This window comes from Eretmochelys imbricata, chromosome 2 (genome assembly GCF_965152235.1).
Source record: "Eretmochelys imbricata isolate rEreImb1 chromosome 2, rEreImb1.hap1, whole genome shotgun sequence".
NCBI lineage: Eukaryota > Metazoa > Chordata > Testudines > Cheloniidae > Eretmochelys > Eretmochelys imbricata.
Genome location: NC_135573.1, coordinates 89,644,617 through 89,670,960, shown reverse-complemented (window position 1 = coordinate 89,670,960; position 26,344 = coordinate 89,644,617). Strand labels below are relative to the sequence as shown.

Sequence of the window (26,344 nt, the reverse complement as noted above, 5' to 3'; positions counted from 1 at the left end):
TTTGCAAAACAGTCTGCCTTGAATAATGCTGTTTTATGATGAGCATGTCCAGCATATGCATCAAAAACTGTTGGAACAACAGACAGGTTATCACCAGGTGAAAGTCAAAATCCTTAGTCCATTCACGTTGTGCCCAACCTATCCCAACCTCAGTGATTACTTCCATTTTTATTTGAGAAAGCAACAATAGAAGCTTCAGAGTTGTCATTATAAACAATCTGTTAGATGTTAATTGAGACTGGTAAGCAGGGACTGGTAAGTCCAGAAAGACTCTTCTTCCGAGTGGTTCTCCCCCCCTCCACCCTGACAAACACCCCAACACCCAGACTAAAGGGGAGTAAGACAGAATGTGCATCAGATTGACTAGAACTATGGGGAGCTAAACTAGGGTGACCAGACTCTCAAAGTGGAAAAACCAGGATCCCTATTGTGTTGTAGGGAAACCAAAAGGCTATTTTTGGAAAGAATTACGAAGATATGCATAGGATGAGTTTAGCAGCTGAGATGGGTTGGAAGAGAGAAAAAGGGTTTCTGCTCCACCATTTGTGCAACAAAGCAACTTCCCTTCTTTTCCTTACTTGTCACCCTTGTTTTTTTCCTTTTATTTCTTTTTACCTCCCTTCTTTTCCCTTTTTTCCATCTTGTGTATTTCCTGCCGTTTGTTTAATACTATTTAAATTTTCATTTTATCCCCCCAAGACCAGTTTTTAAATTCATTTTTCTGTTCCCTTCAGGGTAAGGGTTTTGGGGGTTTTTTTTCGGGGGGGGGGGGTTGATTTTGTGTTTTTTCTCTGTCTTCAGTTTATATTTCCAGCTCTTGCACATATGTGAAGCGCTGACTCAGGATATTAAGTCATCATTATTGTTTTAAAATAATATAGACTTCCTATTTAATATAGACTCCTAGCAATTACATTTCTGTAATGATTTTTATATTCAAGGCATTTTACGCACATTCATCTATGCAGATCCATCTATGCCAAATTCTGCCTAGCAGAAGAAAATGTCTGTCATTCTGGTCTCCTAGAAGAGTGCTGCTCTGCTCAGGTACCGATTTTGCCAGCATGGCCAGGGGATGTTATGATTCAGCTTGCAACTTCTTGGAAAATCTAGCCTGAGAACTAGCAAATATGTCCTTAATAAACTCCTGTGTGTGGTAGCTAAATACTATCAACATTTACAGATGGGGTAAGTAAGGAAGATAAATTAAGAACATTCTTTAAGAACATAAATTAAGTCCACCAAGGGAGTCACTCTCCAGGCTGGGATTAGACATTGGGAGTTCTTAGCCCAAAGGTCTGTGCTCCAATTACTGGACATGCCAATCTCTAGTAGAAAGCATAATTTGTATATATACAAACAAAATCTGTTTTCAAAGTTTCCACTTGAGCTCATTGTTTTAATCCACATTGTCATTTATATCGAACATCTGCCAGTCTCCTTTATAATAGCAGTTACTTTGAAATTATCTTTTTATTTTTGTTGTAAACAGTATCTCCATAGATACAGATAAATAAATGGAAGAGCTGAAGATGTTCTCCTTTATATAGGTCCGTGCACACTAAAAGCTCAATCCCACATCCCTGAAGATCCAGAACTTCCACTGATTTCTTTGTTTTTTGCATGCACATAAGAGTTAGCTGTTTAATGATCATGTTAAACAAGAAATGTAGTTAGAGCTACAGTTGGCTTGGAAACACAGGACTGGACCCAACGGGGCTAAATAAGAAGTTCTTCTAGTAATTGTAGTACATAGGAAGGTGTCATTGCACTCTTTTTCCTGTGTTTTTCCCTTTGATAGGGTGATAGGAAGAATATTATGCAGCATTTAGCTGAACTGCATTTAGCATTTAGCATTGTTTTGTGGTTAATTATTTAAGTAAAGTAGCATCAACTAGAGAGCTCTCTAGACATGAGCTCTAGCAAGAGCAGCAGACAATAGTAATTCCTCTCCATGCTAGCCCCCCCCCCCAGAAGTGTTTACTGGGTGTGCACATTGCAACCTCCTAATGATTGTCTTGCTTCTAGAGCTATTAACCTTGTTTGTTGAAAGCCATGAAAATGAACTGTGAAGATGACAAGGTGGTTGTGACGCCAGCGCACTCCACTTATAATGGACGTAATTAGTGAAACAGCCGGATGTGTCTGAGAGAGAGGAGGATTTCCCAGACCAGCTCTACGGCATTTAATACATATTTCATTGTCTGCAAAATAGAAACTCTAGATGGAACAAGCTTTTTCTGGGCAGTCACAGACAATATTAATGGGAAGAGAAAGTTGGCACAAAGTTTAAAGGTGAAATGGAACAAGAGGGAGTTTCTTTTCCTCGGGGAATCCACCTAACAAAATTGTAATGAAGTATTCTGTACAGTTAAATACTCAGAAGGATAACAGTTCTGCAATTGCCACTGGAAGCCTCCCAATCAATGCTGTCTAATTTGTCATTTCCAATGGCTGCAATAAATACGTTGTTCTCTTGAAAAGTCATTACAGATATAATACTCACACGTGCCCCTAGCTATCAAAAAGAAAGTAATTGGGTCAGATGCTCAGCTGGTTTAATTCTGAGTCACTCCAGTGAAACAAATGGAACTATGCCAAGTTACACAAGGTGAAGATCTGGCCCATTTATTGTTAGATTTTTTTCCCTGGACCAGGGCACCATTAAGTCCTAACAAATTACTTAACTATTGGGTGTGTCTTTTCTGGTTTTTTCTTCTTCTTTCTCTTTTTTTCATTATTTAATTCCCCTTTCCCTCCCATTTTCATTGTTTAATTGCTACTTAACATTTTTCAAATTTGTCTTTCTGTCCCTTGTATTATTTGTTTCTTCACCATCTTTCTTTCTCACATTCTCTCCCTCTCTCTCATCCTTCCAGGCTTCCACCTTTCTTTGAGTTTGAGTGGTACATCTCTTTCCCTCCCAGTCTTTTCATCCATCCATCCATCCTGAGCTATCACCTTCCTCACAGCTCTTTCATTCTATTCCCCTGTCCCAAACACATGCACATTTCTCTTTCTTCTCTCGTTCCCTGTTGCTGGGATTCTCTCCCTCTCTTTCTCTTCCCTGTCGGTGGGAATTGTTACCTGAATACCAGTCCCACATGCTGGGCCTCCTCAGTAAACCCATTTGTAGCTGGATAAATTGATAGTGTAACATTACAGAAACAAAATAGAATGGGGATGTGGGGACCAACTGGGACACTCTTTTGGTGAATTTGACTCAGTCAGGTTTGAGTAACATAGTGCAATCAGTGGATATATTGAAGAAACAAGAAAGCTTGTTTATTGTAATGTTTCTATCTGTGATCTCTTTTTGCATTTATACTAATAGCACACTGGTATTAATCTCTTTTAGAGAGTCACATTTATAGCCACATCCATACTAGAATTACATATATAGAATTCTCTTTCTCTTTCTCTATGAAAACTAGCCTTGATAGTAGCACTATTTGATATAATGAAGCAAATCTAGGTTTGGAAGAAGGCCTAGATTTTTTGATTTCTGAGTCCAGGCATGCTACTGATAGTTGTCATGGCTGTTCGTTGTGCCAGTGCCTCTTGCTAACTAATCCATGGAAAGATCAAGGAAAAGGCAGCTAACACACCCTTCCATCCAATTGATAAACTCTGGGTTCGTAAGAAGGGGGGAGGAAAGAACCTGCAATAGGGAATGGTAATGATCCCAAGAAGGAGGTTACCCTGAGGAACATCATCTGGTAGGGAGTCACTTTTGGTCTGGACCTGGAAATAATAATAATGATCTGTGTCTCAAAGGGACTTAACAAAATCTAATCAACAAACCTGGCAGAATGTTGAGTGGTCATAATTTTGAACAGAGACATGTAGAACTGGAATTACCTGCTAGCTGCCAGAGGAACCAGCTGGATTGCATTTGCCAGGGAAAATCTCACTCTCAAATATTTTTCATCTCTTTCTTTTCAGACAAGTCTAAGGTGGTAGCCTTAGATATCCAAATGGACTTCTAATATACCTTTCACAACTCTTTATTTGGATTATTTTGTGATTATAGAGTCAGTCACTATAAAAAAGACTTGACAAATAACCTATATGACACAAGTCCCTTGTTTCATCTCACATTGTTTTCTCTCTCTTTCTAAGTCTGGAAGAGAAAAGTTAGAGCCAGATGATGCATTGATATGTGAGGATTTGGATGGTGGAGAAAATAGCGAAGAGGAATTTGAAGAAACCACAAAATTAAAACTACTGCGCAGAATTGCCTCACTGGCTTCCAAACTGAAAGAGTTTATTGGAAACATTATAACCACCGCTGGAAAAGTTGTTGTTACAATTTTACTTGGTTCAACAGGTTGGTGCTTTTGATAAATTCATCAAGAGTCCCTGAGATTATGCATTGTACAAATGAATTTTCAGCACTTTGGCACACTGGGGAATAAAAATGGAAATTTGGAAGGAAAATTAATTTCTGCTGATTTTATTTAAATTAGCTTTTGGCAGGCATGGAATTACACTGAGTTGCTTAATTTCATTTATTTATTTATTTATTTTGGTGCTAGTACTAAGCGGTCCACTCATTGCATGTATTAATTTTAAAGCTATTATTATGGCCAAACTGTGAAAGGCTACATGTCGTAGGTAAGAAGTGGAATGTGCATTAATAGACTAGGTGCTAGCTCTTTCTACTAACGCACACTCACACTGACTCACTCACACTCACACACGTCTCACATGTCACACACCTGCACATCACACAATATTAAATATACACAAAACAAAACATTGCTACTCTTTATTTACTGGTTTGTTATACATTCTGTAATAAAAAATGTTCAAATTTGATATTTTTTTATGAAATTACAAAATTGGTTGATAAAGGTAACACTAGTGACATAATAGACTTCTGTAGGGCATTCAACGTACTCCTGCATGACATCTGATTAATAAATAGAACTATATAAAATTAATGTAATCCATATTAAATGGATTAAAAACTGATTAACTGATGGATCATGAAAAGTAATTGTAAATGAGGAAACATCATCCTAGGGCGATGTTTCTAGTGGGGTCCTGCAAGAGTCTGTACTCCCAATGCTATTCAATGTCTTTATCAAAGAATAAAACAGAATTAAGTATAAAATTTCTGGTGAAATTTGCAGCAGATTGTCAAAAACAGTGGGGAAGTGGTAAATCATGATGGGGACAGGTTAGTTATGCAGACCAATCTGGATCACTTGGTAAAGTGGGCTTATTTGGATAACATGCATTTTAATGAAGCCAAATCTAGGAACATAGAATGTAGGTCACACCTAAAAGATGGGAGACTATATCTTGGAATGCAAAGACATGGAAAAGGACTTCAGATTCATGGTAGATAACCAAATGAACATGAGTTTCCAATGCGATGCTTTAGCTAAGAGGGCAAATGCATTCTAGGGATATATAAGCAAAGAATATAAAGGAGGAGTTCAGAGGTGATATTCCTTCGGTATTTGGAATTAGTGAGAACATCGGTGTAGCACTGTTTCCTGTTCTCGTGTCTGCACTTCAAAAAGGATGTTGAAAAATCAAAGAGGACTTAGAAAAGAGCTATAAGAATGATTTGAGGTCTGGAAAAGATGTCTTATAGTGCGAGATTTAATAAGCTCAATCTGTTTAGTTGGGGGAGGGAGGTTAAAAGGTGAATTGATCACAGTCTGAAAGTACCTGCCAAGGGAAAAGTTTTTTTCTGATAGCAGACATTTTTTTAATCTAGCAGAAAAAGGCATAATAGTTGCAAACTAAAACTAGACAACGTCAGGCTAGAAAAAAGTGAAATTTTTTAACAGCAAGAGTAATGAGCAATTGGAAGTGAGCTGGAGCTCATGAAAGCTTATGCTCAAATAAATTTGTTAGTCTCTAAGGTGCCACAAGTCCTCCTTTTCTTTTTGTGGATACAGACTAACACGGCTGCTATTCTCAAAATTTACCTATGAATGTGGTAGATTCTCCATCACTGAAGACTAAATCAAGACTGGATATCTATTTAAAAGAAAGAACAGTGTTATAGGCTTGATGCAGATTGGATGAGTTTCTGTGGCCTCTGTTTTGCATGAGGTCAGACTAGATGATCATAAGGGAACCTTCTGACCTTTAAATATATGAATCATGAAAATGGTACATACTCACAGATTATATACTGGAGGAGAGACAATAGCTTGGCCTAAAGTACCGCGTACAAGCCTGTGATTATGCTAATACAACACAGACCAATTTACTGTTAGTGGAAGGTTCTTTTAGCACAGATATATAAAGCTAACTTTAGTATGTACAATACTGTGTGTCCTACACCTCAGCAGTGAAGGGCTGCAGGCACCCCAGGTTTATGCTAGCTTCTGCTAACATAACCCAGGATGAAAGACCCTGGTCAGCTGAAGCACAACAGGAAGTGGGGATTTTCATCAGTGTAAAGAGTTCACAACCCTACTCAGCTTGGGAGCTGAAAGGGAGACATCATCACCCAGGAGTGAGTGGAGCTGGCCAGGAGAGCACGCTGGCCGGTGAATGCATTGATTCATCCCATCCATCAGGTGGCTTCTGTCTGATGGTAGAGCTCCAAACACAGTTTAAAGCTGCATCCACCAAGGCAGGGGTTCTCAAACTGGGGATTGGGACCCTTCAGGGGGTCACAAGGTTCTTACATGGGGGGGTCGCAAGCTTTCAGCCTCCACCCCAAACCCCGCTTTGCCTTCAGCATTTATAATGGTGTTAAATATATAAAAAGTATTTTTAATTTATAAGGAGGGGTCACACTCAGAGGCTTTCTATGTGAAAGAGGTCACCAGTACAAAAGTTTGAGAACCAGTGCACCAAGACCTGGATCTTTCTGAGGCACAGCAGGCCACTCTGCTGGAGGATGACTACCCAGACTCAGATGAATGAGCCCCAGATCTCTTGGGTTGTATCCACCTTCCATTCAAGTATGCAATTATCAAGATTTTTGAAGCAAAATGGGCCGGATTCATCCCTAGTGTGATTCCATTGACTTCAGTGGAGTTGCTTTGGTGATGCCTTTGGCACTTTATGTAGGATGAAAGTTTCTTATGTCACTTCCTCCAGTTTCCTGCATCTTAGATATGAGCATCTCCCCATCCCCACCTCCTCAAATACCCATCTTGCAGGGTACAGTAGGCGTTTCATGAGATGTTCTCCAGCTGTGAAGAGTGAAAATAGCAACTTCACAAATGAAATGTTGTTTAAGTGTGTAAAAGAAAATCTACATAGGATACAAGACAGCCCTTGGTATACACTAAGTATTACAAATATTTATGAGATATAAATTGGATTACTTTTCATCTATATTTGGCACTTACATAGACCGCATGTACTGGATATATTGTAGATGCTCTTTTATTTCCAGTGTACACAGTATCTCACTGACTGGGACACAAATTTCTAGTGATTAGAAATTCAATGATTACATGGGAAACTTTCACACCATATTAATTAATCATAGTATTTTATTATCCTACTGATTATTTTACAGAAATGTTAACTTGAAATCTAACAATTTTTTTAAAAAAGTTAAAAGTATTTTCAGGTACAGTACCTACCTCTGCGTCTCACTGCTGATTTGGGGGTTTACGATCACAAATTCTTGTTTTTCTCTCCCCTTTTACTGTGGGAAGGAGCTGCACAAACTAGGGACAGGAAGTACTCAGAGGAAATATTGAAATTGACTATATATAGGCATGGCAGAATTTGATTTTATAATTCTTTAATTACAGTAGATGTTGAGATTCAAAAAGTTAAAGCTTTATAACCATTAAACACAAATTATCAACATCACATGTCAAAATACATCAAACTCTAATAAGTTATCAAGCAGCATTTTTCTTACTCTGCTTATCTGTAAATTTCTATTAGTACTGATGGAAATATTTTTTCATCGGTATGAAATCAACATTTACTAATATAAATCTAATCCTTCTAAATTTAGCTACATACCAAGTGTTGTTTTTTCATAGAATAAGCAAAATGAAAAAAATATGTACATGTTTTATGGCATTTTTCAGTTAATAGCAGTCTTAGCGTTACCTATAATAAGTAAAAACTATCAAAACAGAAATGTGATTTTGAAATTGTTTTGATAAACTACATAATGTTTTAGGATTAATAAATGTTTTTAACACTAATATTCTCAAAGTATCCTCAATATTTGTTTTTGCAGGTATGATGTTGCCATCTTTGACATCAGCTGTGTATTTCTTTGTATTTTTGGGGCTGTGCACATGGTGGTCCTGTTGCCTAGCATTTGATCCGCTGATATTCAGCTGTCTGTGTGTATTAATGGCTATATACAGTGCGGGGCACTTGATTGGACTTTATCTGTACCAGTTACAATTCTTTCAGGAAGTTGTTCCCCCAAAGGACTACTATGCAAGGTAAGAGACCTGTCTGCATTGTTTAATTATAGACAAGTGGTGCACTTTTCTGATGATAGATGTTGTTGGAATTGCTCTTCCACATTACAAATAATTTAACATAATTCTAGGAAAATATGTGTAATGCTAGGAAAATCCATCAGACTTTGAGAGTCAAAGCATGAAGTAAACTGGATTGGCCCTAGAGGCTTCTCTGTGTGAGAGATGACAACAATGAGCCTTTTTAGGCAGGAGTAATCCTCAGTGGGAAAGAGAGAGGTTTTCTGGCTAAAAAGATAAGAAGACAGAGAAATCCGGAAGATATGATGACCCACGGACTAAGGGAATGGCAGTACATCACCCAGAACATACACACACGTTTGTGGCAGTGGCAACAAGAAGATATAAAATACAACATTACCACCTCTTGATTGGTAAAGAGTGTGCGTACATTATTGTCATTGTCAGTGCACTTACTTTGAACTGAAGGCTACTTTGACAACTTGCCAGGAGGTTGAGGATCATGCCTACTTTGCATAATATTAGGCAAATAGCATGAACCCTTCCTGACCTTGAAAAATATAGAGGTGTATCCTGTGTTAATACACCACACACCAGTTCTATGCTCATACAAGTAGTCTGGATGCTTGGATCAAAATGTAACATGTTGGTGTCTGAAGTTTCCACACAGCGCCTCTGTAATAAATATATATTGGATGTAAAACATACAAGAAGAAATCTTTTTAAAAAAAAATCGAAAGTATGTGAAGTCATGGGAGTATTTTATTGGTTAGTATGTGTTCCACTGGGTTGTGACCTCAGATTGCCTTTATGATAAATAATGCTTGGGGCCACTATATTTAATTGAATTAAATTTAATTTAACTCTTTAATGTTCATGTTGTCTGTAGTAAGTTTCATGTTACTTTAAGCTATTTTAAATTGAAAATGAAAGAACACTTGATGAGCCAGTATTAATCATTTTTTGTCTCAAAGCAATTCGTTAAAACAAGTGAAAAATAGAGTCTCACAACTGTATATGTAACTGTTTTGGTATAACAGTTGGTATGTTAAGTACATTGGCACGTTACGTTCAGTTTCTGGCACTTATATTTTTCGACATTTTATTTATTCCACAGCTACATTTTATGATGTTGGGATTGCTGATTTTAGGAGGATGATCTAAGTAGCCACATAGTGCAGGGAACATAAATCTTCACATGTATATCAGAAAAGATTCCTAGGTGTAAGTTCTTTTGTACCATCTAGAGGCCAGCTTAGGCAATCGTATGAATTCTCATAACCTAGAGGGAGAAAAAAGAGAAAAGTATTTTTAAAACAGATTCTTAAGCAGCCTAAAATCCTTCTTTTTCATAGGTTTATAGATTCCAAGATTAGAAGAGACCACTGGCATCAAGTCTGACCTTCTGTATAACACAGGCCATAGAACTTCCTTTTGCTTCTTTTTTAATATGTTGGGAGAAAATTGCAAACATCCCATTAACTACCTGTGTACTAGGATATGGCCCTATATTATACACCAATACATTCTTATCAAGGTAGAAAAGCTTCTCCAGTCTACTTTGTAGTGTGCTGCATAGTATTTTTACTTAAAGCATTAAAGCGCTCTCTTTAATTTGAACATTTATAAAGACTACTCTTCTTTTCACTTATTTCAAATCCACACATGGAAACAGCTAAAAGTTTGCAGTTAATGTAGTTTAGGTCTTAGTTTTTGCTTTAAATTTCTTCATAAATAGTGCAGTTGGGCTTTTTCATAATAGAATTTCACTTAAAGAGGACTCCAATGAGATTCCTAAAGATACAAGACCTCAAAAAGCTGAAAAATTCATATAATGTATTATGTGATGTGAGCCATGTTTTGTTTATTGTCTATTTACATTTCTCACTATCCTAAACTCTTTACAGATTTAAAGTACCAAGTTTAATTAGCTACCTCTTAATCAAAGTTTTAGAATAAAAATGATATGCATGAGTAAAATATCCTAGTAAATATGCAAAGTAACTTGACAGTAGGGGCAGAAAAGTAGACTCTTGGGCTTTAGAAACTTAGCTGTTCTTATAAATAATATATGATGTGACTTAAGGATCTTATATTCTAAATTACACAGACAATGTTCAGATGCATAATATAACAGAAGACAAGTGAGCAGTAGATAGTCTAATCTCTAAGCAGTACATGTATCTTTTTGTAATCACACATCTTGATCTGATGAATTGATATTGATGGGCTTTGTGGAAGTAATAATTTTAGGAGAGAGCTGAGGAAAGAGCAGTAGTGGTATTTGTTGGCCATTAAGGGATATACAAATCTGAGACTGAGAGAAAGCCACAAATATGGTATTAAAAAGAGCTGCATGGTGTTGCTTAGGCTGTGGGTAGAGGAATAGAAGAAAATGAGATATAGATGTATTTTGGGTGGCACAGAAAAATATTTTAGCATTTCCCATACTACAAGAAATTTGGTATATTGCTATTTTATTCACAATATTTTCAGTTTGAGGCACAAGTTTGACCCATTAATACGAGTGTCTGGCTCACACACGTAAATCCAAAGTACATTGAGATAAGAATCATATTCTTAATATATTTTACAGTTATTCTTTTATTTGTTATGTATTTTGCTTTTCCTTTTCTCTTTCCTATCCAAAATATATTTTTAATAGTCACTTACAAGAGAAAGGGGTAACAATTTCAGCTTTGTTAATTTATGTGAAAATCACTTCACCTCTTTGTGCTAAAATCATTGCTAGGGAAATCAGTTCAGTAAGTATGTGCTAATGCTTGGGGGGCGGGGCTTGGCTTTGTTACAAGGAGAAAGTGACTTTCACCCATCCACAAAATAGAGAGGATCCACCTGAAACAGGGCTTTTATTTCTTTGTAAAATTTAAAAACTCTGTTCCCAGGTTAGATTCCTCCCTTCTTTCCACTTTGTGCAGATGCAAGGGCTGACGTTAAAATAAATCCTGTTGAGCTAATGAGGGATAATATTTCTCTCAAAGGAGTAGAAGGCTGGACTTTTAAAAGCTGTTAACATTGACATTCCTGGGTCCACAAGAAATGTATGAGTTGGTTCCGGTCAAAATAATGTGTCTGCTTTGGATAGCGAAACACATCAGTTTGCCAGCATGCCACTTTCTGTCAGATTAGATTAAGTTAAACTACATCCGGACAAGTAGGGAAGTTCTGATGTTAACTGTATTCATCCACTAATGTTTTCCCCCTATGCTGTACCTTTAAGAAACCCCCACTTCAAAATCCAGCACTAGTGATAAAAATAAAAGCATCCATTGACCGCTTGTATGAGAAGAGGCATAACCAAAAATAAAAACAGGATGGTGTACGTTGGTGAACTTGAATGTTTTGATCTGAATCCTCCTGGGGAGCTGCAGCAATAAATAAATTAAAACGTAAAAAGGATATGGAAAAATATAGCACTGAGTCTTTACCATACTGCTTTATCTAGGATAAATATATGGAACTTCTTTAAAGCAACAATCATGCCACAGAGCCTGCTTATATTTATGCCTCTGCTACATGCAGATGTAATTTTCATGCAACATTTCATAAAACTCAGTGTGCACAAAACGGTTCTGCATGTTGAAGCCCGATAAGTAGACTGAAAAGCTGGTAGTGAGGAGGTAGAGCCAGGGCACTCATTATATGCCCTTGACATTCTGCAGTGGCAGGGATCCTGTGGAGCTGCATCTTTAGTTTAAAGATATCTTTCCCTAGACCAGTCCCGGCAGGAGGGAGGAGGCACAAGAATGCCTCTCTTCCCAGGGAACAGGGTCCCTTGCTGGTGCAGGAGGGTGCGGTTTGTGAGACCTTTGCCAGTGAGGATGAATCAACTCTTTAGTTAGGACTTAGTGCTGTAAAGTTTCAAAGTACCAAACAAATATTAATTGAGCTCTTGCCAGCTAGACCGCATTGGTTCTGTTACCTTCTTTTTAAACAGATATTCTTCCAATTCTTAAATACAGATTCCTTCTAAATGAACTAACTGCCTTATCATTGGTAAGTTGGTGATTTACTGAAAGGGAAAAACTGCACCAATTCAAAAAAATACCATTTCTGAACATTAATTCTGAAAATATCATATTTCTGCCATATACATATTGTGACAGACCCAGACCAGTTTGGGTACAGGAGTCTGGTAGAAGGCAAATATACTGGCCACTGGATAAACAGTTTTCTGTTCCCTGAACGACCAGAGCAGGGGCTGCCCTAGAGCAATCAGGAACCTGCTAGAACCAATTAAGACGGGCAAGCTAATCAAGACACCTAGAGTCAAATAAAAACTTTCTAGAATCAGTTATGGCAGGCAGGCTAATCTGGACACCTGGTTTAAAAAGGACCTCCCATCAGTTAGTAGGGGAGTGCACAAGGAGCAGGGAGTGAGAAGGCGTGCTTCTGCAGGACTGAAGAGTTCAAGCCGTGATCAGGCTTCAGGAGGAAGATCCTGCAGCGAAGATAAAGAAGGTGCTGGGGGAAGGCCATGGGGAAGTAGCCCAGGGAGTTGTAGCTGTCACACAGCTGATACAGGGAACATTGTAGACAGCTGCTATCCACAGGGCCCTGGGCTGGAACTCGGTGTAGAGGGTGCACCCGGGTTCCCCCCATCCCCCCCAACTCCTGATCGGACACAGGAGGAGTTGACCTGGTCTGTGAGAAACACTAGAAGGGAAGGTCTAAATTGGAAAGGGATCTGGCCTGTCCCCAACCCACTGGGTGGGATACAGAGACTGCAGGATTGTTCTCTGTTTCCCCCATGCTGGCCAGTGATGGGGTTAGCTGAGTGGATAGCAGGTTTGAGCCCCTAGCAAAAGTGGCCAAACTGAGGCATGCCGTGAATCTCTGAGGCAAGCAAATCCGCCAATAAGCGCAGGACCCACAAAGGCAAAGGAGGAACTTTGTCACAATATATATTCTTTACGTTGACTAGTAAACAAAATGATCTTAGAAACTATATACAAAGTGTGGCATCCTGAAAAAATATGCAACGATATATTGGCACTTGCACAAAGTGTTTCCTGCAGTTTTTTCAGGTGTGGTTTATTTATGTAGTATCTAGTATGTTGGGTAGCAGAGGGCTTGCCAAGATGAAGAAATGGGATCAATCCAATAACATAAGGCTTTATCTCAAGTCATTTACCCTATTCCTTCACAAAATTGTTAGTAACATAGTATATTCACCGAATGATTTATCCTTTAGGTATGTAACTAAATAGTTAGTGTGCTTCCCTGCCAATCAATGCCAGATTTAGTGTTTATAACTTACAGTTTAAAAATGAATGAGTTTGTCTAGAGAATGAGTGAGTTTACCCTTATAAATTAATAAAAATCTAGACAATCTAAGAGAAAAACTGTAGATTTGTTGTCTTTATATGGTCTGTATGGCGATCACTAACTTCCGGTGATATTGAGGGCCTCATCTTGTGGTGTCAATCGTCTGAAAGGTAGACGGCACCTCAAGTCCAGTTGAAGTGAATGAGAATTGAGGATGCCCAGCAAGTTGCTGTATTAGATCCTAAACATATAGGTCAAATCTGAGACCTTGTTCTAAGCATAAGGGAAATTGCTTTCTGAATAACGTCTGTTTATCTTTTATGGGGTTTACTTTTTATAGCAGCCATCGCAGTAGAAGCTAAGCACTGCATCACATGACCAGTCTAGGTTGTCTTCCACTCTGATCATGCAAAATACTGGTAGAGTCATAATGGCTGAATTATTTGCATATTTACAAAATAGAGGGAGTTTTACCCTTTCCCTGGGCCCAACTCAGAGCCCTTTATTTGAACATCCCCAAGAGCTGGGATCTGGATTCAAAGTTTGCAGCCTAATCCCTTCTCTGATATACAAGGGGAATAAAATGTGTATACATGGTGAATAAAAAAAATGTCTAGGAAAAATAGTGAAACTGGTAACTCAGATTAGTCACAGACACAAATTGCATTGCAGCAGTATATTAGAATATTCTTTCTCGCAAATTAATTCTATGGGTTTCTTCCCCTCTCCCCCCCCCCCAAGAGTAAGTCTTAGAGACAAGTGGAACATTCTTCTCAAACCACAAACGCACTGGACCTGGACCTTCCTTGGACGCCCAATACTGATGACAAGTGTTGATAAGGATGTCCAATCAGAAGGAAGATCAGAAATCCATTTGTATGTTCTATATGGAGCCACTATGTGGATGGAGTAGACTCTCTGCTCTTTGTGTCCCCTTTCTAATCATTCTAGGCATTGATATCACATGATGTCTGAGTGCCCTCTGTGGTGGAGGAAATGAGTGGATTCATGCTTCATGGATCTTATCTGCTGCTCTTGCCCCTTACCTATCATCCTCTGCCAGTTAAAGCAAACTGAGCACCTATAGAGTGGTATTCCAGATCACACAAGGGATGGTCCTCTTGTCGCAGTACCTCTCTTTTCACAGCAGAATTGCACTAATTATTTTGCCAGGGAGCCTACTTTAACTTGATTTAAGGGGAAGATTTACACCTAAAAGAGCAACAGAGGTAGCTAATTGTCATTGTCCTCACACTAATTTCCCAAGGGAGATGCATATTAATAATGAAACATCCCAGAACTCAGAACACTCGTAGTAATATTTAGAAATAATACCTACGTAACTCCCTTAAAGTTTTAGGTCTTTTTTGCTACAGGTGTGGCTGGTTCTGTTAGCAGCTTGGGAAGGCAAGTTCAAGCTCTTGTTGGTAAAAAGCAATACCTGTCCTTGCCATTATACTAATCTCTTGCCTGTATTAAATCTAAACTATGAGGTAGCCCAAGGCATGTGCTGTTCTGGATAACACCTTTCTTTGGAAGTGTTTTTTCCCAGGTTTTCATCCACCAAACAAGCCAGCACATGATAAGCCTCATTATATGCAACAAAATCCTTCATTAGGAGTCATTTCTTTACTGCTGGGTGGCATGATGAATCATATATTTTCTAAATGGTTTGGACGGTCTCTGTGAATATCACATCTCTACTGAGGGCTGTCCAAACACAGGGCCCTTGCATCTGTTATTGTGATATTATACTTAGTAATATTTGGACTGTGGTGAAGCCCACTATGTACTAGACACTTTCCAAGTGTCCCAGGCAGCTCACAATCTAACAGGACAAGCCCCATACAAAGTGTTGTGGGGGAGAGAGAAAATACAGGACCAGATTCTTAGACCTGCTCTAATCACATTACACCACTCATACTATACAAAGGAGGCAGAAACTGCTTCCATCTTGCCAGCTGAGGATTCCCCTGGAGTTTGGGAATTCCTCAATATGTAATACTGGCATAGCTGATTTCCATGCCACCTCCCTGCAGCCTCTAGGGTAGAAGGCAGTGAGGAGTATGGCTGAAGTGCACTGTACTCCAGCTATCCCTAGTGAGGGATGGTCCCTTGGGGACTTCTGTCAGACGATATAGCATAGAGCAGCTCATTAGGCAAATTATTCTGCCCAGGGTTAGGGCTGAGATGGAACTGGACAGAGAATCAAATATCCAGAACCTGCTGCCTGACAGATGTCCTTGTCCTGCTGTGCCAAAGGGCTATTGGCTGTAGCTGAGAATCTGGCCTCAGGTTTTTTTAACGCAGTGTTAGTTTTTTACCTCTGCTAAACAACTTAGACATTGTTAGTTAGCAGTTATTGTAATCTTCATGATAGAAGTAGGTCTAAAAGAGGATTATGGAGCAGGATGAAATAATGGCCTTATGGACTAGTTCAGAAGACTATTCCATGTGTAAATTTAGAGGTGGAAGAAAGCAAGAACGGCTGTGGAAGAGGCTGACAAATAGCACCATTGTAGGAGCCAGGGTTGGGAGGGCAACGTAAGAAATGAGTGGAAAAGCAGTGAGGAACAGAGTCGTGAAAGATGTCAAGGATGACAGAAAGAAGTTTGAACTTGATGCATTGCAGAACCACCGTCTTCAGTTTATAAAATACCAGTTATAAAGGTATATTTAGGGAAACCCATCTACCTGCAAATGATTATTTTTATATCATACAGTCTTCTGCAAAGAGCAGTAGTTCTTATTGAGGCAATAGATTATTGTATCATTAATTACTGATTATTTCTGTAAACTGTTATTCATATATATTTGCTTTATCTGCTCTATCTATGCACAGGATACTAACTACTGAAAAATACAGAGTGAAATTCAGAATGTTCTCTGGGGCTCCTCTTTCTTTATGTCAAGATACAAAACATTTTTTATCTTGAATGTTTAGAGTCTAGATTTATTCTACTGATGACCAAAGCCTTCATCGTAAAACAAAGCTCATGGGATAAGATGTTGGTCTTATGATCCGTGTTTCATTCCTGGGCCTAATTTCTTATTCACTGGGACTGGGGGGTGCTTCAAAAATAGGATTGCCAACTGTGATTGGATGAATTCCTGGAGGTTTCATCACATGCCATTATCTTTAATTAAAGATTAATCTTTAATTCCTTGAGACTCCAGGACAATCCTGGAGGCTTGGCAGCCCTATTTGAAGAAAGGGTGTGTTTCCTGTCTCTTTGCATTAACCCATACTGCCAAACTAGGAATGGCATGAAGTCCCATTTGGTCCTATTAGTTGAAGATGATGTCTATGACCTGGAGCATTTCAGAGAGGATTGGAACGAGGAAGTCTCCCAGTGAGGATGAAGATGGGAGGATGAAGACTGAGGACAAGTCACTGCCCTCAGAACTTTAAGGATAAATACTGGAATTCAATACTGTGCCCACTTTTAAAAAAATAACTCCACCCATTTAAACATTTTATTAACTCAAACAAGGAAAACTTAAAAACTGTCTCAATTTAGGCCACATCCCAATAGCCATGTCTGACTGTTCCCACTATGTCAATAATCCTAACACTTTGATTTTCACTTTCTTTGTTAATCCCTATATAGCCAGTGAAATTGCAGACAGTCCTACTAAAATCTGCACAGCGGGTGCTGTGTAATGAGACTCCGCTTGCCTCACTGCTATGTCCAAAACGTATGTAGTAATTAGTCACTTAATAGAAATACGATATTCTGTTAAATTGACAAGGAGTTAAATTAAAAGAGTCAGAAAGACTGTATTATTTTTATAAACTAGGACTAACGAGATATACAGATGATGGAAAAAAGTTACCTTGGCTATTTCCTTAGCTACAAGACAACACTATATTTCTCTTAAGAGACAGTGTGATTGAGAGAGTTACAAAGAAGACCCCACAGTTCTATTGCTTAGAAAGTCTTCAGACTGCTTCTCTGAAAAGTTATTGAGATATTGAGATACTCAGATATTGAGTCATCCCACGACAGATCAGGAATACAGTGATGAAAATAAATGTGCTTTGTTTCTTGGCCAACTGCCCAAAATAAAAAGTAGAAAAATACCACCCATGTTCACAGGTGCTTCATAAGTAAAAACTAACTGAACTGTGTATGCTGTAATGCAGAAACTGTAATACCATATGTACTGTGCATGGAACGGCCACTGTTGAGTCTTTGTCATTGGACTCAATCTTGTCTTTGCACTCCCCTGAATCTAGTGACTTCACCAGGGTAGGGTCTGCTGTGTGCTACCTTTCCCAAAGTGAAGTTAGCCCTGTCTACATGAGTGTTACATTACAAAGGTTGGTGCACAGTGACTGTGCTCCACCTGTGTTCCCTGAGTCAGGGACAGTTGTGCTCAGTGCTGCTACTTCTGGGTCATGGATGGTGTGCTTCAGGCCTCCTCCAACGCCAAGCTGTCACTTAAGGTACAACAAACCCCCTAAACATTATGGAATTTTTGCCATTGACTTCAATGGAGCCAGGATTTCTCCCTGTTCTTAGATATCACAACACTGTAAACTCAAATTGGGTTTTAAAAATGTAAACTATTAATATCTTATTTGTTTTTTAAAAATCACCTTGAATTTCTGCCGGGGATTTTCCTGCCTGTAAGGAAAGTTAAGCATTCAATCTTGTAGTTTATGAGCAGTTCCACAGCATACCACTTCCATCCCTCTGACTTACTCTTCCCCAACACACACACACACACACACTATTCTCTGACCTCTTCAGAGGGCTGTCAGTGGACCGCAGCGCCACAAGAGGTCTGACCTCCCCGGCTTTTGGAGAGCCAAGAGGAGAACCAGACACAGTCAGACCCCTCTGTGCAAGGATCCCCCACAGAAAGATCTTGGCCAAGTATGTTTAAAGATACAACATTATAATTGTGATCAATATTTTCAAACAGTAAAGTTAGGAACCTAACTCCATATTTAGGTACCTATATAAGTAGCCTGATTTCATAGAATCATAGAATATCAGGGTTGGAAGGGACGTCAGGAGGTCATCTACTCTAACCCCCTGCTCAAAAGCAGGACCCATACCCAATTAAATCATCCCAGCCAGGGCTTTTGTCAAGCCTGACCTTAAAAACGTCTAAGGAAGGAGATTCCACCACCTCCCTAGGCAATGCATTCCAGTGTTTCACCACCCTCCTAGTGAAAAAGTTTTTCCTAATATCCAACCTGAACCTCCCCCACTGCAACTTGAGACCATTACTCCTTGTCCTGTCCTCTTCCACCACTGAGAATAGTCTAGAACCATCCTCTCTGGAACTACCTCTCAGGTAGTTGAAAGCAGCTATCAAATCCCCCCTCATTCTTCTTTTCTGCAGACTAAACAATTCCAGTTCCCTCAGCCTCTCCTCATAACTCATGTGTTCCAGACCCCTAATCATTTTTGTTGCCCTTCGCTGGACTCTCTCCAATTTATCCACATCCTTCTTGTAGTGTGGGGCCCAAAACTGGACACAGTACTCCAGATGAGGCCTCACCAATGTCGAATAGAGGGGGACGATCATGTCCCTCGATCTGCTCGCTATGCACCTACTTATACATCCCAAAATGCCATTGGCCTTCTTGGCAACAAGGGCACACTGCTGGCTCATATCCAGCTTCTCGTCCACTGTCACCCCTAGGTCCTTTTCCGCAGAACTGCTGCCTAGCCATTCGGTCCCTAGTCTGTAGCTGTGCATTGGGTTCTTCCATCCTAAGTGCAGGACCCTGCACTTATCCTTATTGAACCTCATCAGATTTCTTTTGGCCCAATCCTCCAATTTGTCTAGGTCCCTCTGTATCCTATCCCTGCCCTCCAGTGTATCTACCACTCCTCCCAGTTTAGTATCATCCGCAAATTTGCTGAGAGTGCAATCCACACCATCCTCCAGATCATTTATGAAGATATTGAACAAAACCGGCCCCAGGACCGACCCCTGGGGCACTCCACTTGACACCGGCTGCCAACTAGACATGGAGCCATTGATCACTACCCGTTGAGCCCGACAATCTAGCCAACTTTCTACCCACCTTATGGTGCATTCATCCAGCCCATACTTCCTTAACTTGCTGACAAGAATACTGTGGGAGACCGTGTCAAAAGCTTTGCTAAAGTCAAGATACAATACATTCACTGCTTTCCCTTCATCCATAGAACCAATAATCTCATCATAGAAGGCGATTAGATTAGTCAAGCATGACCTTCCCTTGGTGAATCCATGCTGACTGTTCCTGATCACTTTCCTCTCATGTAAGTGCTTCAGGATTGATTCTTTGAGGACCTGCTCCATGATTTTTCCAGGGACTGAAGTGAGGCTGACTGGCCTGTAGTCCCCAGGATCCTCCTTCTTCCCTTTTTTAAAGATTGGCACTACATTAGCCTTTTTCCAGTCATCCGGGACTTCCCCCGTTCGCCACGAGTTTTCAAAGATAATGGCCAATGGCTCTGCAATCACAGCCGCCAGTTCCTTTAGCACTCTCGGATGCAACTCATCTGGCCCCATGGACTTGTGCACGTCCAGTTTTTCTAAATAGTCCCTAACCACCTCTTTCTCCACAGAGGGCTGGCCATCTATTCCCCATGTTGTGATGCCCAGCATAGCAGTCTGGGAGCTGACCTTGTTCGTGAAGACAGAGGCAAAAAAATCATTGAGTACATTAGCTTTTTCCACATCCTCCGTCTCTAGGTTGCCTCCCTCATTCATTAAGGGGCCCACACTTTCCTTGGCTTTCTTCTTGTTGCCAACATACCTGAAGAAACCCTTCTTGTTACTCTTAACATATCTCGCTAGCTGCTCCAGGTGCGATTTAGCCCTCCTAATTTCATTCCTACATGCCCGAGCAATATTTTTATACTCTTCCCTGGTCATATGTCCAACCTTCCACTGCTTGTAAGCTTCTTTTTTATGCTTAAGATCCGCTAGGATTTCACCGTTAAGCCAAGCTGGTCGCCTGCCGTATTTACTATTCTTTCGACACATCGGGATTGTTTGTCCCTGTAACCTCAACAGGGATTCCTTGAAATACAGCCAGCTCTCCTGGACTCCTTTCCCCTTCATGTTAGTCCCCCAGGGGATCCTACCCATCCGTTCCCTGAGGGAGTCGAAGTCTGCTTTCCTGAAGTCCAGGGTCCGTATCCTGCTGCTTACCTTTCTTCCCTGTGTCAGGATCCTGAACTCAACCAACTCATGGTCACTGCCTCCCAGATTCCCATCCACTTTTGCTTCCCCTACTAATTCTTCCCAGTTTGTGAGCAGCAGGTCAAGAAAAGCTCCCCCCCTAGTTGGCTCCTCTAGCACTTGCACCAGGAAATTGTCCCCTACACTTTCCAAAAACTTCCTGGATTGTCTATGCACCGCAGTATTGCTCTCCCAGCAGATATCAGGAAAATTAAAGTCACCCATGAGAACCAGGGCATGCGATCTAGTAGCTTCTGCGAGCTGCCGGAAGAAAGCCTCATCAACCTCATCCCCCTGGTCCGGTGGTCTATAGCAGACTCCCACCACTACATCACTCCTGTTGCTCACACTTCTAAACTTAATCCAGAGACACTCAGGTTTTTCTGCAGTATCGTACCGGAGCTCTGAGCAATCATACTGCTCCCTTACATACAGTGCTACTCCCTCACCTTTTCTGCCCTGCCTGTCCTTCCTGAACAGTTTATAACCATCCATGACAGTACTCCAGTCATGTGAGTTATCCCACCAACTCTCTGTTATTCCAATCACGTCATAATTCCTTGACATCACCAGGACCTCCAGTTCTCCCTGTTTGTTTCCAAGGCTTTGTGCATTCGTATATAAGCACTTGAGATAATCTGCTGATCGTCCCTCATTCTCAGTATGAGGCAGGAGCCCTCCCCTCACAGACATTTCAGACATTTTCAGAGGTGCTGGGCACCTAGCAACTTTGATTGAAATTTTGGTTCCTAACTTTAGGCCCCTTCATTTGAAAAATATTAGCCATTATTTGTAATATAATACATACATCCTTAACTGTGCTACTACAGATATCATGGCTTTTAAAACATTCTTTCATTTTCCTTCATCTAATTGACATTTCTCTGTGCTGTTGATTTACTTTGTGCCCTTCTCTCCTCATGAACAGTGAAGCTTAAACTGGTTAATTTCACTTTCTGGGTCAAAGTTATGTGGGGTCAGCACGGGTGTCTGCCAACAGGCAGAGACACAAGGTGGCTACAATCTCCTCTTCCCCGGGGACCTGCAGCCAGTCCAGGTAGCCACTATGATAGTATTAATATCCCGTAAACAGCCTTGCCATGAGCGCTGCTAAAGAATTTCTGACTGAGATTAAAGCTGCTCTCACTTGGGGCTAATCCCCATGAGATATCCAGCAAATTACACTGAGGTGACATGGACCCATTGTTTATAATTCATTTCCCTCTGCATGTGTTCTCATCGTATTGTGTTTGGGGGGCTTTAATATTACAGGTGAATAATTTAATTAAATAAAAATTGTGCATCGTTACTAATCTTAGATGGTTTAATAAGCCACCCCTAACTCTTTTTAAAATATCCTTAATTTTGTGTCAAAAAGTCCTTGATAGTGTTTCTTTATGAAAATGAACTCCAGACAGAAAAAAGTCAGAGCTACAGGGCCCGACTGAACACTAAGCTTCCATGACTTTGCAGAGAACACTTAATACTCCACAAACTGATGTCACACCACTCTTAGTGATGTGATCATAGCTGAACTGATTGACCACTAGTACAAACCATAACAGGCTACAGTGGAGTATATACTAATGCCAATATCCTCCTGACAATGAAAACCACCTATAGAGGGGATTAAATGTGCAGACACAGCAGTGAGAGTTAATGGTAGTGGGGCAGAAGAGATGGTGATGTTGTCAGGGTGAGAACTGTGGAAGCCTTGTGGTGAGTCTACCTGATATCCTTGGTCTGCGTTTTTCACAGATCCTTTGCTTTATGCAGAACCTCTCCTGACCATTTTATGAGGTCATCGTTCCTGTCTCAGCAATCTGTCAAAAATGGGTTCCCCCAAAACCTAATTTTTCCTGTTATTTGTTTCTTCTCCCATGGGTATTTCCGCAGAAGGGGAACATCAGGGTCTTAGTTATTGCACCCAGACATTGTCAAACACAATTTTATTGCCACATAAGAGACACGTATGATAGGTCCAACTCAGGCTTTCACCGCAAACAGAATCTTTTCAAGACTGAAAAAGTTGGGTTAACTTTTGTTGTTTTGTTTTTCTTTTATTTTTCATGTGCCTTTTAACATTCTGATTTTGATAGATTCCAAAAGTTGAAGTATGAAAATATAGAAAGAGACCTTTTGGAGGAGTTCCCAACTGACTGTAGCAAGAAAGTATCAGAAACTTCACAAGCTTGTTCTTGTGATATTTCCAGCTTAATCTCTGCAATAAAGGCAATCAGATTCATCCAGATGTTGGCGTGATGATCCAAGAGGAATACTCTGAGGTTCATTCATACAACTAAGAGTTTAGTAATGGTGCACTCCTTGAAGATCAATAATATTTTTGCTCCAAGACTATCAGTAAGTTACTCATTTTCTGAGGAAGGCGATGGGACCCTGTCTTAGGCAGCTTGTTAGTGATAATCTCCTTTTGAATACCCCACTTCCCCTCTCTGTTTGTCTTTATGTAGAAGTCATATGTGGTGTATCTCCATTAATTTGACCCAACAACCAGAGTTGCTCCTGCATTGTAGCTGATGAACTGTATATGACAAATTCAGTACTGGCAAAAGCAGACACAACTTTGTTCATGTTTTTGGAGTTGCACCAGGGATGAATTTGGCTGTGTATCTTCCCCTTAACTTGAAACGGATGTAAATAAATGGATGTGCTAAGACCTTTTGAAAACAACTGCCTTCTTCACATGGTAAACACCAGTTTCCAAGATGTGTTTTGCTACAGTGGTGAGTGAGTATGCAATTGGTGAGGTTTTCTTTGGCATACCTGGTTGTTGGTTGGCCTTCTGTACAGGTGGCTCTCATTAATATGAGAGGAAAATGTCTTGGCTATCAGAACAATGTATAAGCTGTATCCAGAAACCAAGCTTGAATTGCTAACATAAAATCAGTCTCCATTGCATGACGTAACATTGGCTAAATTCCACCTCCTTCTGCTGCCAAATTGGTACATATTACCAGTATTGGAAGACATATCTTTCTTTGGGTTTATTGTTAAGACTTTGGGGGCAGATTTTCAAAGTTTTAATTAACTATAATTAACTTTTGTGAGCAAATGTCAAATGTGCTTGAGCAAATCAGGTATGTGCACACTCACAGCAGATATTTTCATGTTCACGTGTCCAGTAGCCACCTAATTCACCATGGACCCAATCCACTCCCCAGTAAAGTTAATGTGAAAAACTCCTATTGCAGCCAAATGGAGATGGATCAGGTCCCATGTGCATATACAGAGACCTGATTTGCTCATTCAGGTTTGAGTATGTGCACCCATATGTTACACGTGAACTTTGTATGCATGAAGATAACTTTGAAAATCTGTCCATTTAATTAATTAAATTTAAGTTAACGTACATAACTACACAAATTTGTTTGGGCAAAGGTACCCTGATGCAGAACTCTTTAATGCTCTTATTGTAAAGCTTGCCAATGAACAGTGCCTTCCAGCTGGAACAATATACCAAGCAAACTAGGGAAATATGGTCTAGATGAAATTACTATAGGGTGGGTACAAAACTGTTTGAAAGACCATACTCAAAAAGTAGGTTCGCTGGCAGACTGGGAGGACGTATCTAGTGGGGTGACAATGGGGTTTGTCCTGTGTCCATTACTATTCAATATTTGCATTACTGACTTGGATAACAGAGTGGAAAGTATGCTTCTAAAATTTGCAGATGGCACCAAGGTAGGAGGGGTTGCAAGTACTTTAGAGTATGGGATTAGAATTCAAAATCACCTTGACAACTTGGACAATTGGTCTGAAATCAACAAGATGAAATTCAGTAAAGACAAGTATAAAATACTACACTCAAGAATAAAAAAATCAAATGCATAACTAAAAATCAAATGCACACCTAGCTAAGCAGTAGTACTGAAGAAAAGGATCTGGGAGTTATAGTCAACACAAATATTAGTCAACAATGTGATGCAGTTGCAAAAAAAAAAGTCTTGTATCATTCTGAGGTGTGTTAACAGGTGTATCATAAGTAAGAAATGGGAGGTAATTGTCCCATTCTACTCAGCACCTGTGAGGCCTCAGCTGGAGTATTTTGTCCAGTTCAGGGCACCATACTTTATGAGATATATAGACAAACTGGAGAGAATCCAGAGGACAGCAACAAAAATGATAAACAGTTTAGAATGAAAAGAAGTTAAATAACAGGACATTTTTAGTCTTGAGAGAAAAAAAGACTGAGCGGGGGGGCCCTGATAACAGTCTTTAAATATGTTAAGGACTGTGATCAGTTGATCTGGTTCACTGAAAGTAGGCCAAGAAGTAAACAACTTAATCTGAAGCAAGGAAGATTTAGATTAGATATTAGGAAAAAGTTTCTATCTAAGAATAATTAAGTTCTGGAATAGGCTTCCAAGGGAGGTTGTCTTTGTCGGTTTTTAAGAACAAATTAGACAAACAAGTGTCAGGGATGGTCTCAGCTCAAGGGGCTGCAATAGAGGGCTTTTCCAGCCCTACATTTCTATGATTCTATCTGGAAGGGGAAGAATCCTTAAAATGATGCCAACGTCATATAATTAATAGAGAAAAATAGTTAATCATAGCTTTTAATATGCCTGGGTCCAAATGGGTGATATTAGCCTTTAAAGTATGTGATAAATCTGGACGATCAGCCAGTTTGTGAATATTTTAAATATAGCATTAATAACAAGCATAAAATCTAAGTGAAAGTAATTGCCCTGGTCCTGCATGATGGACTGATTTTAAAGGGAATTAAAGGCACTCATCATTTCACGGGATTGGGCCCTCAGTTTGTTTTTGGGGCCCTTTGTTTTGTAATATTTTGAAAAGGGTAGGCCTCAAATGGGATGGTAAGCTTTGTGAATTTTGCCTCTGCCCATTCGCTCCTCCTAAGTGTTCCTCCATCCACAAGCTCAGAAGCTGGTGTTAAGCGCTGGTGACAGAAGATGCCACATCATGTCCTCTGACCTAGAAAACATCACCAACTGAATGCACAGCTGTATGCCATGATTCCTAAATAAGGGCCCATTGCCATGCCCAGAAAACACACATACATTTGTATAAAATCACATAGTCCTACCAGCTTCTGATCTCTACCATGTTATGGTATTAAGAGAAAAGAATTATAAATAGCAATTTGCTTTTGGCTGGACACACCTCTCCTTAGTTTTTCATAATATCTACTTGTCAACCTTCTTTTTTCATATTCTGGCATGCCTACCAATGATGATGATAATATTTAACACTTATGTAGCTCTTTATATTTTCAAATCATCATACAAACATTCACTTATGAATCATCCCACTGTCTTATGAGGTAGTGGGAAGAGACAGAGCCTGGTCCCAGTCTCAACACAGCAGAGACTTGAGAAGTGTGTACTAGAGAAGTGTGTCATGTTCTCTGCGTATATAAAATCTCCCCACTGTATTTTCCACTGCATGCATCCAACGAAGTGGGCTGTAGC

The 26,344-nt window shown here is 39.8% G+C and overlaps 1 protein-coding gene across 1 annotated transcript in view; it reads left to right on the top strand.

Moving 5' to 3' along the window:
- Positions 1-26,344, top strand: part of PIEZO2 (piezo type mechanosensitive ion channel component 2) — a 454,981-nt gene that overhangs the window by 283,753 nt on the left and 144,884 nt on the right. Inside the window, exons 6-7 of the mRNA XM_077808692.1 lie at positions 4,123-4,330; positions 8,189-8,402. Of these exons, the coding sequence (XP_077664818.1) occupies positions 4,123-4,330; positions 8,189-8,402 (422 nt within the window). The remainder of the gene's footprint in view (positions 1-4,122; positions 4,331-8,188; positions 8,403-26,344) is intronic.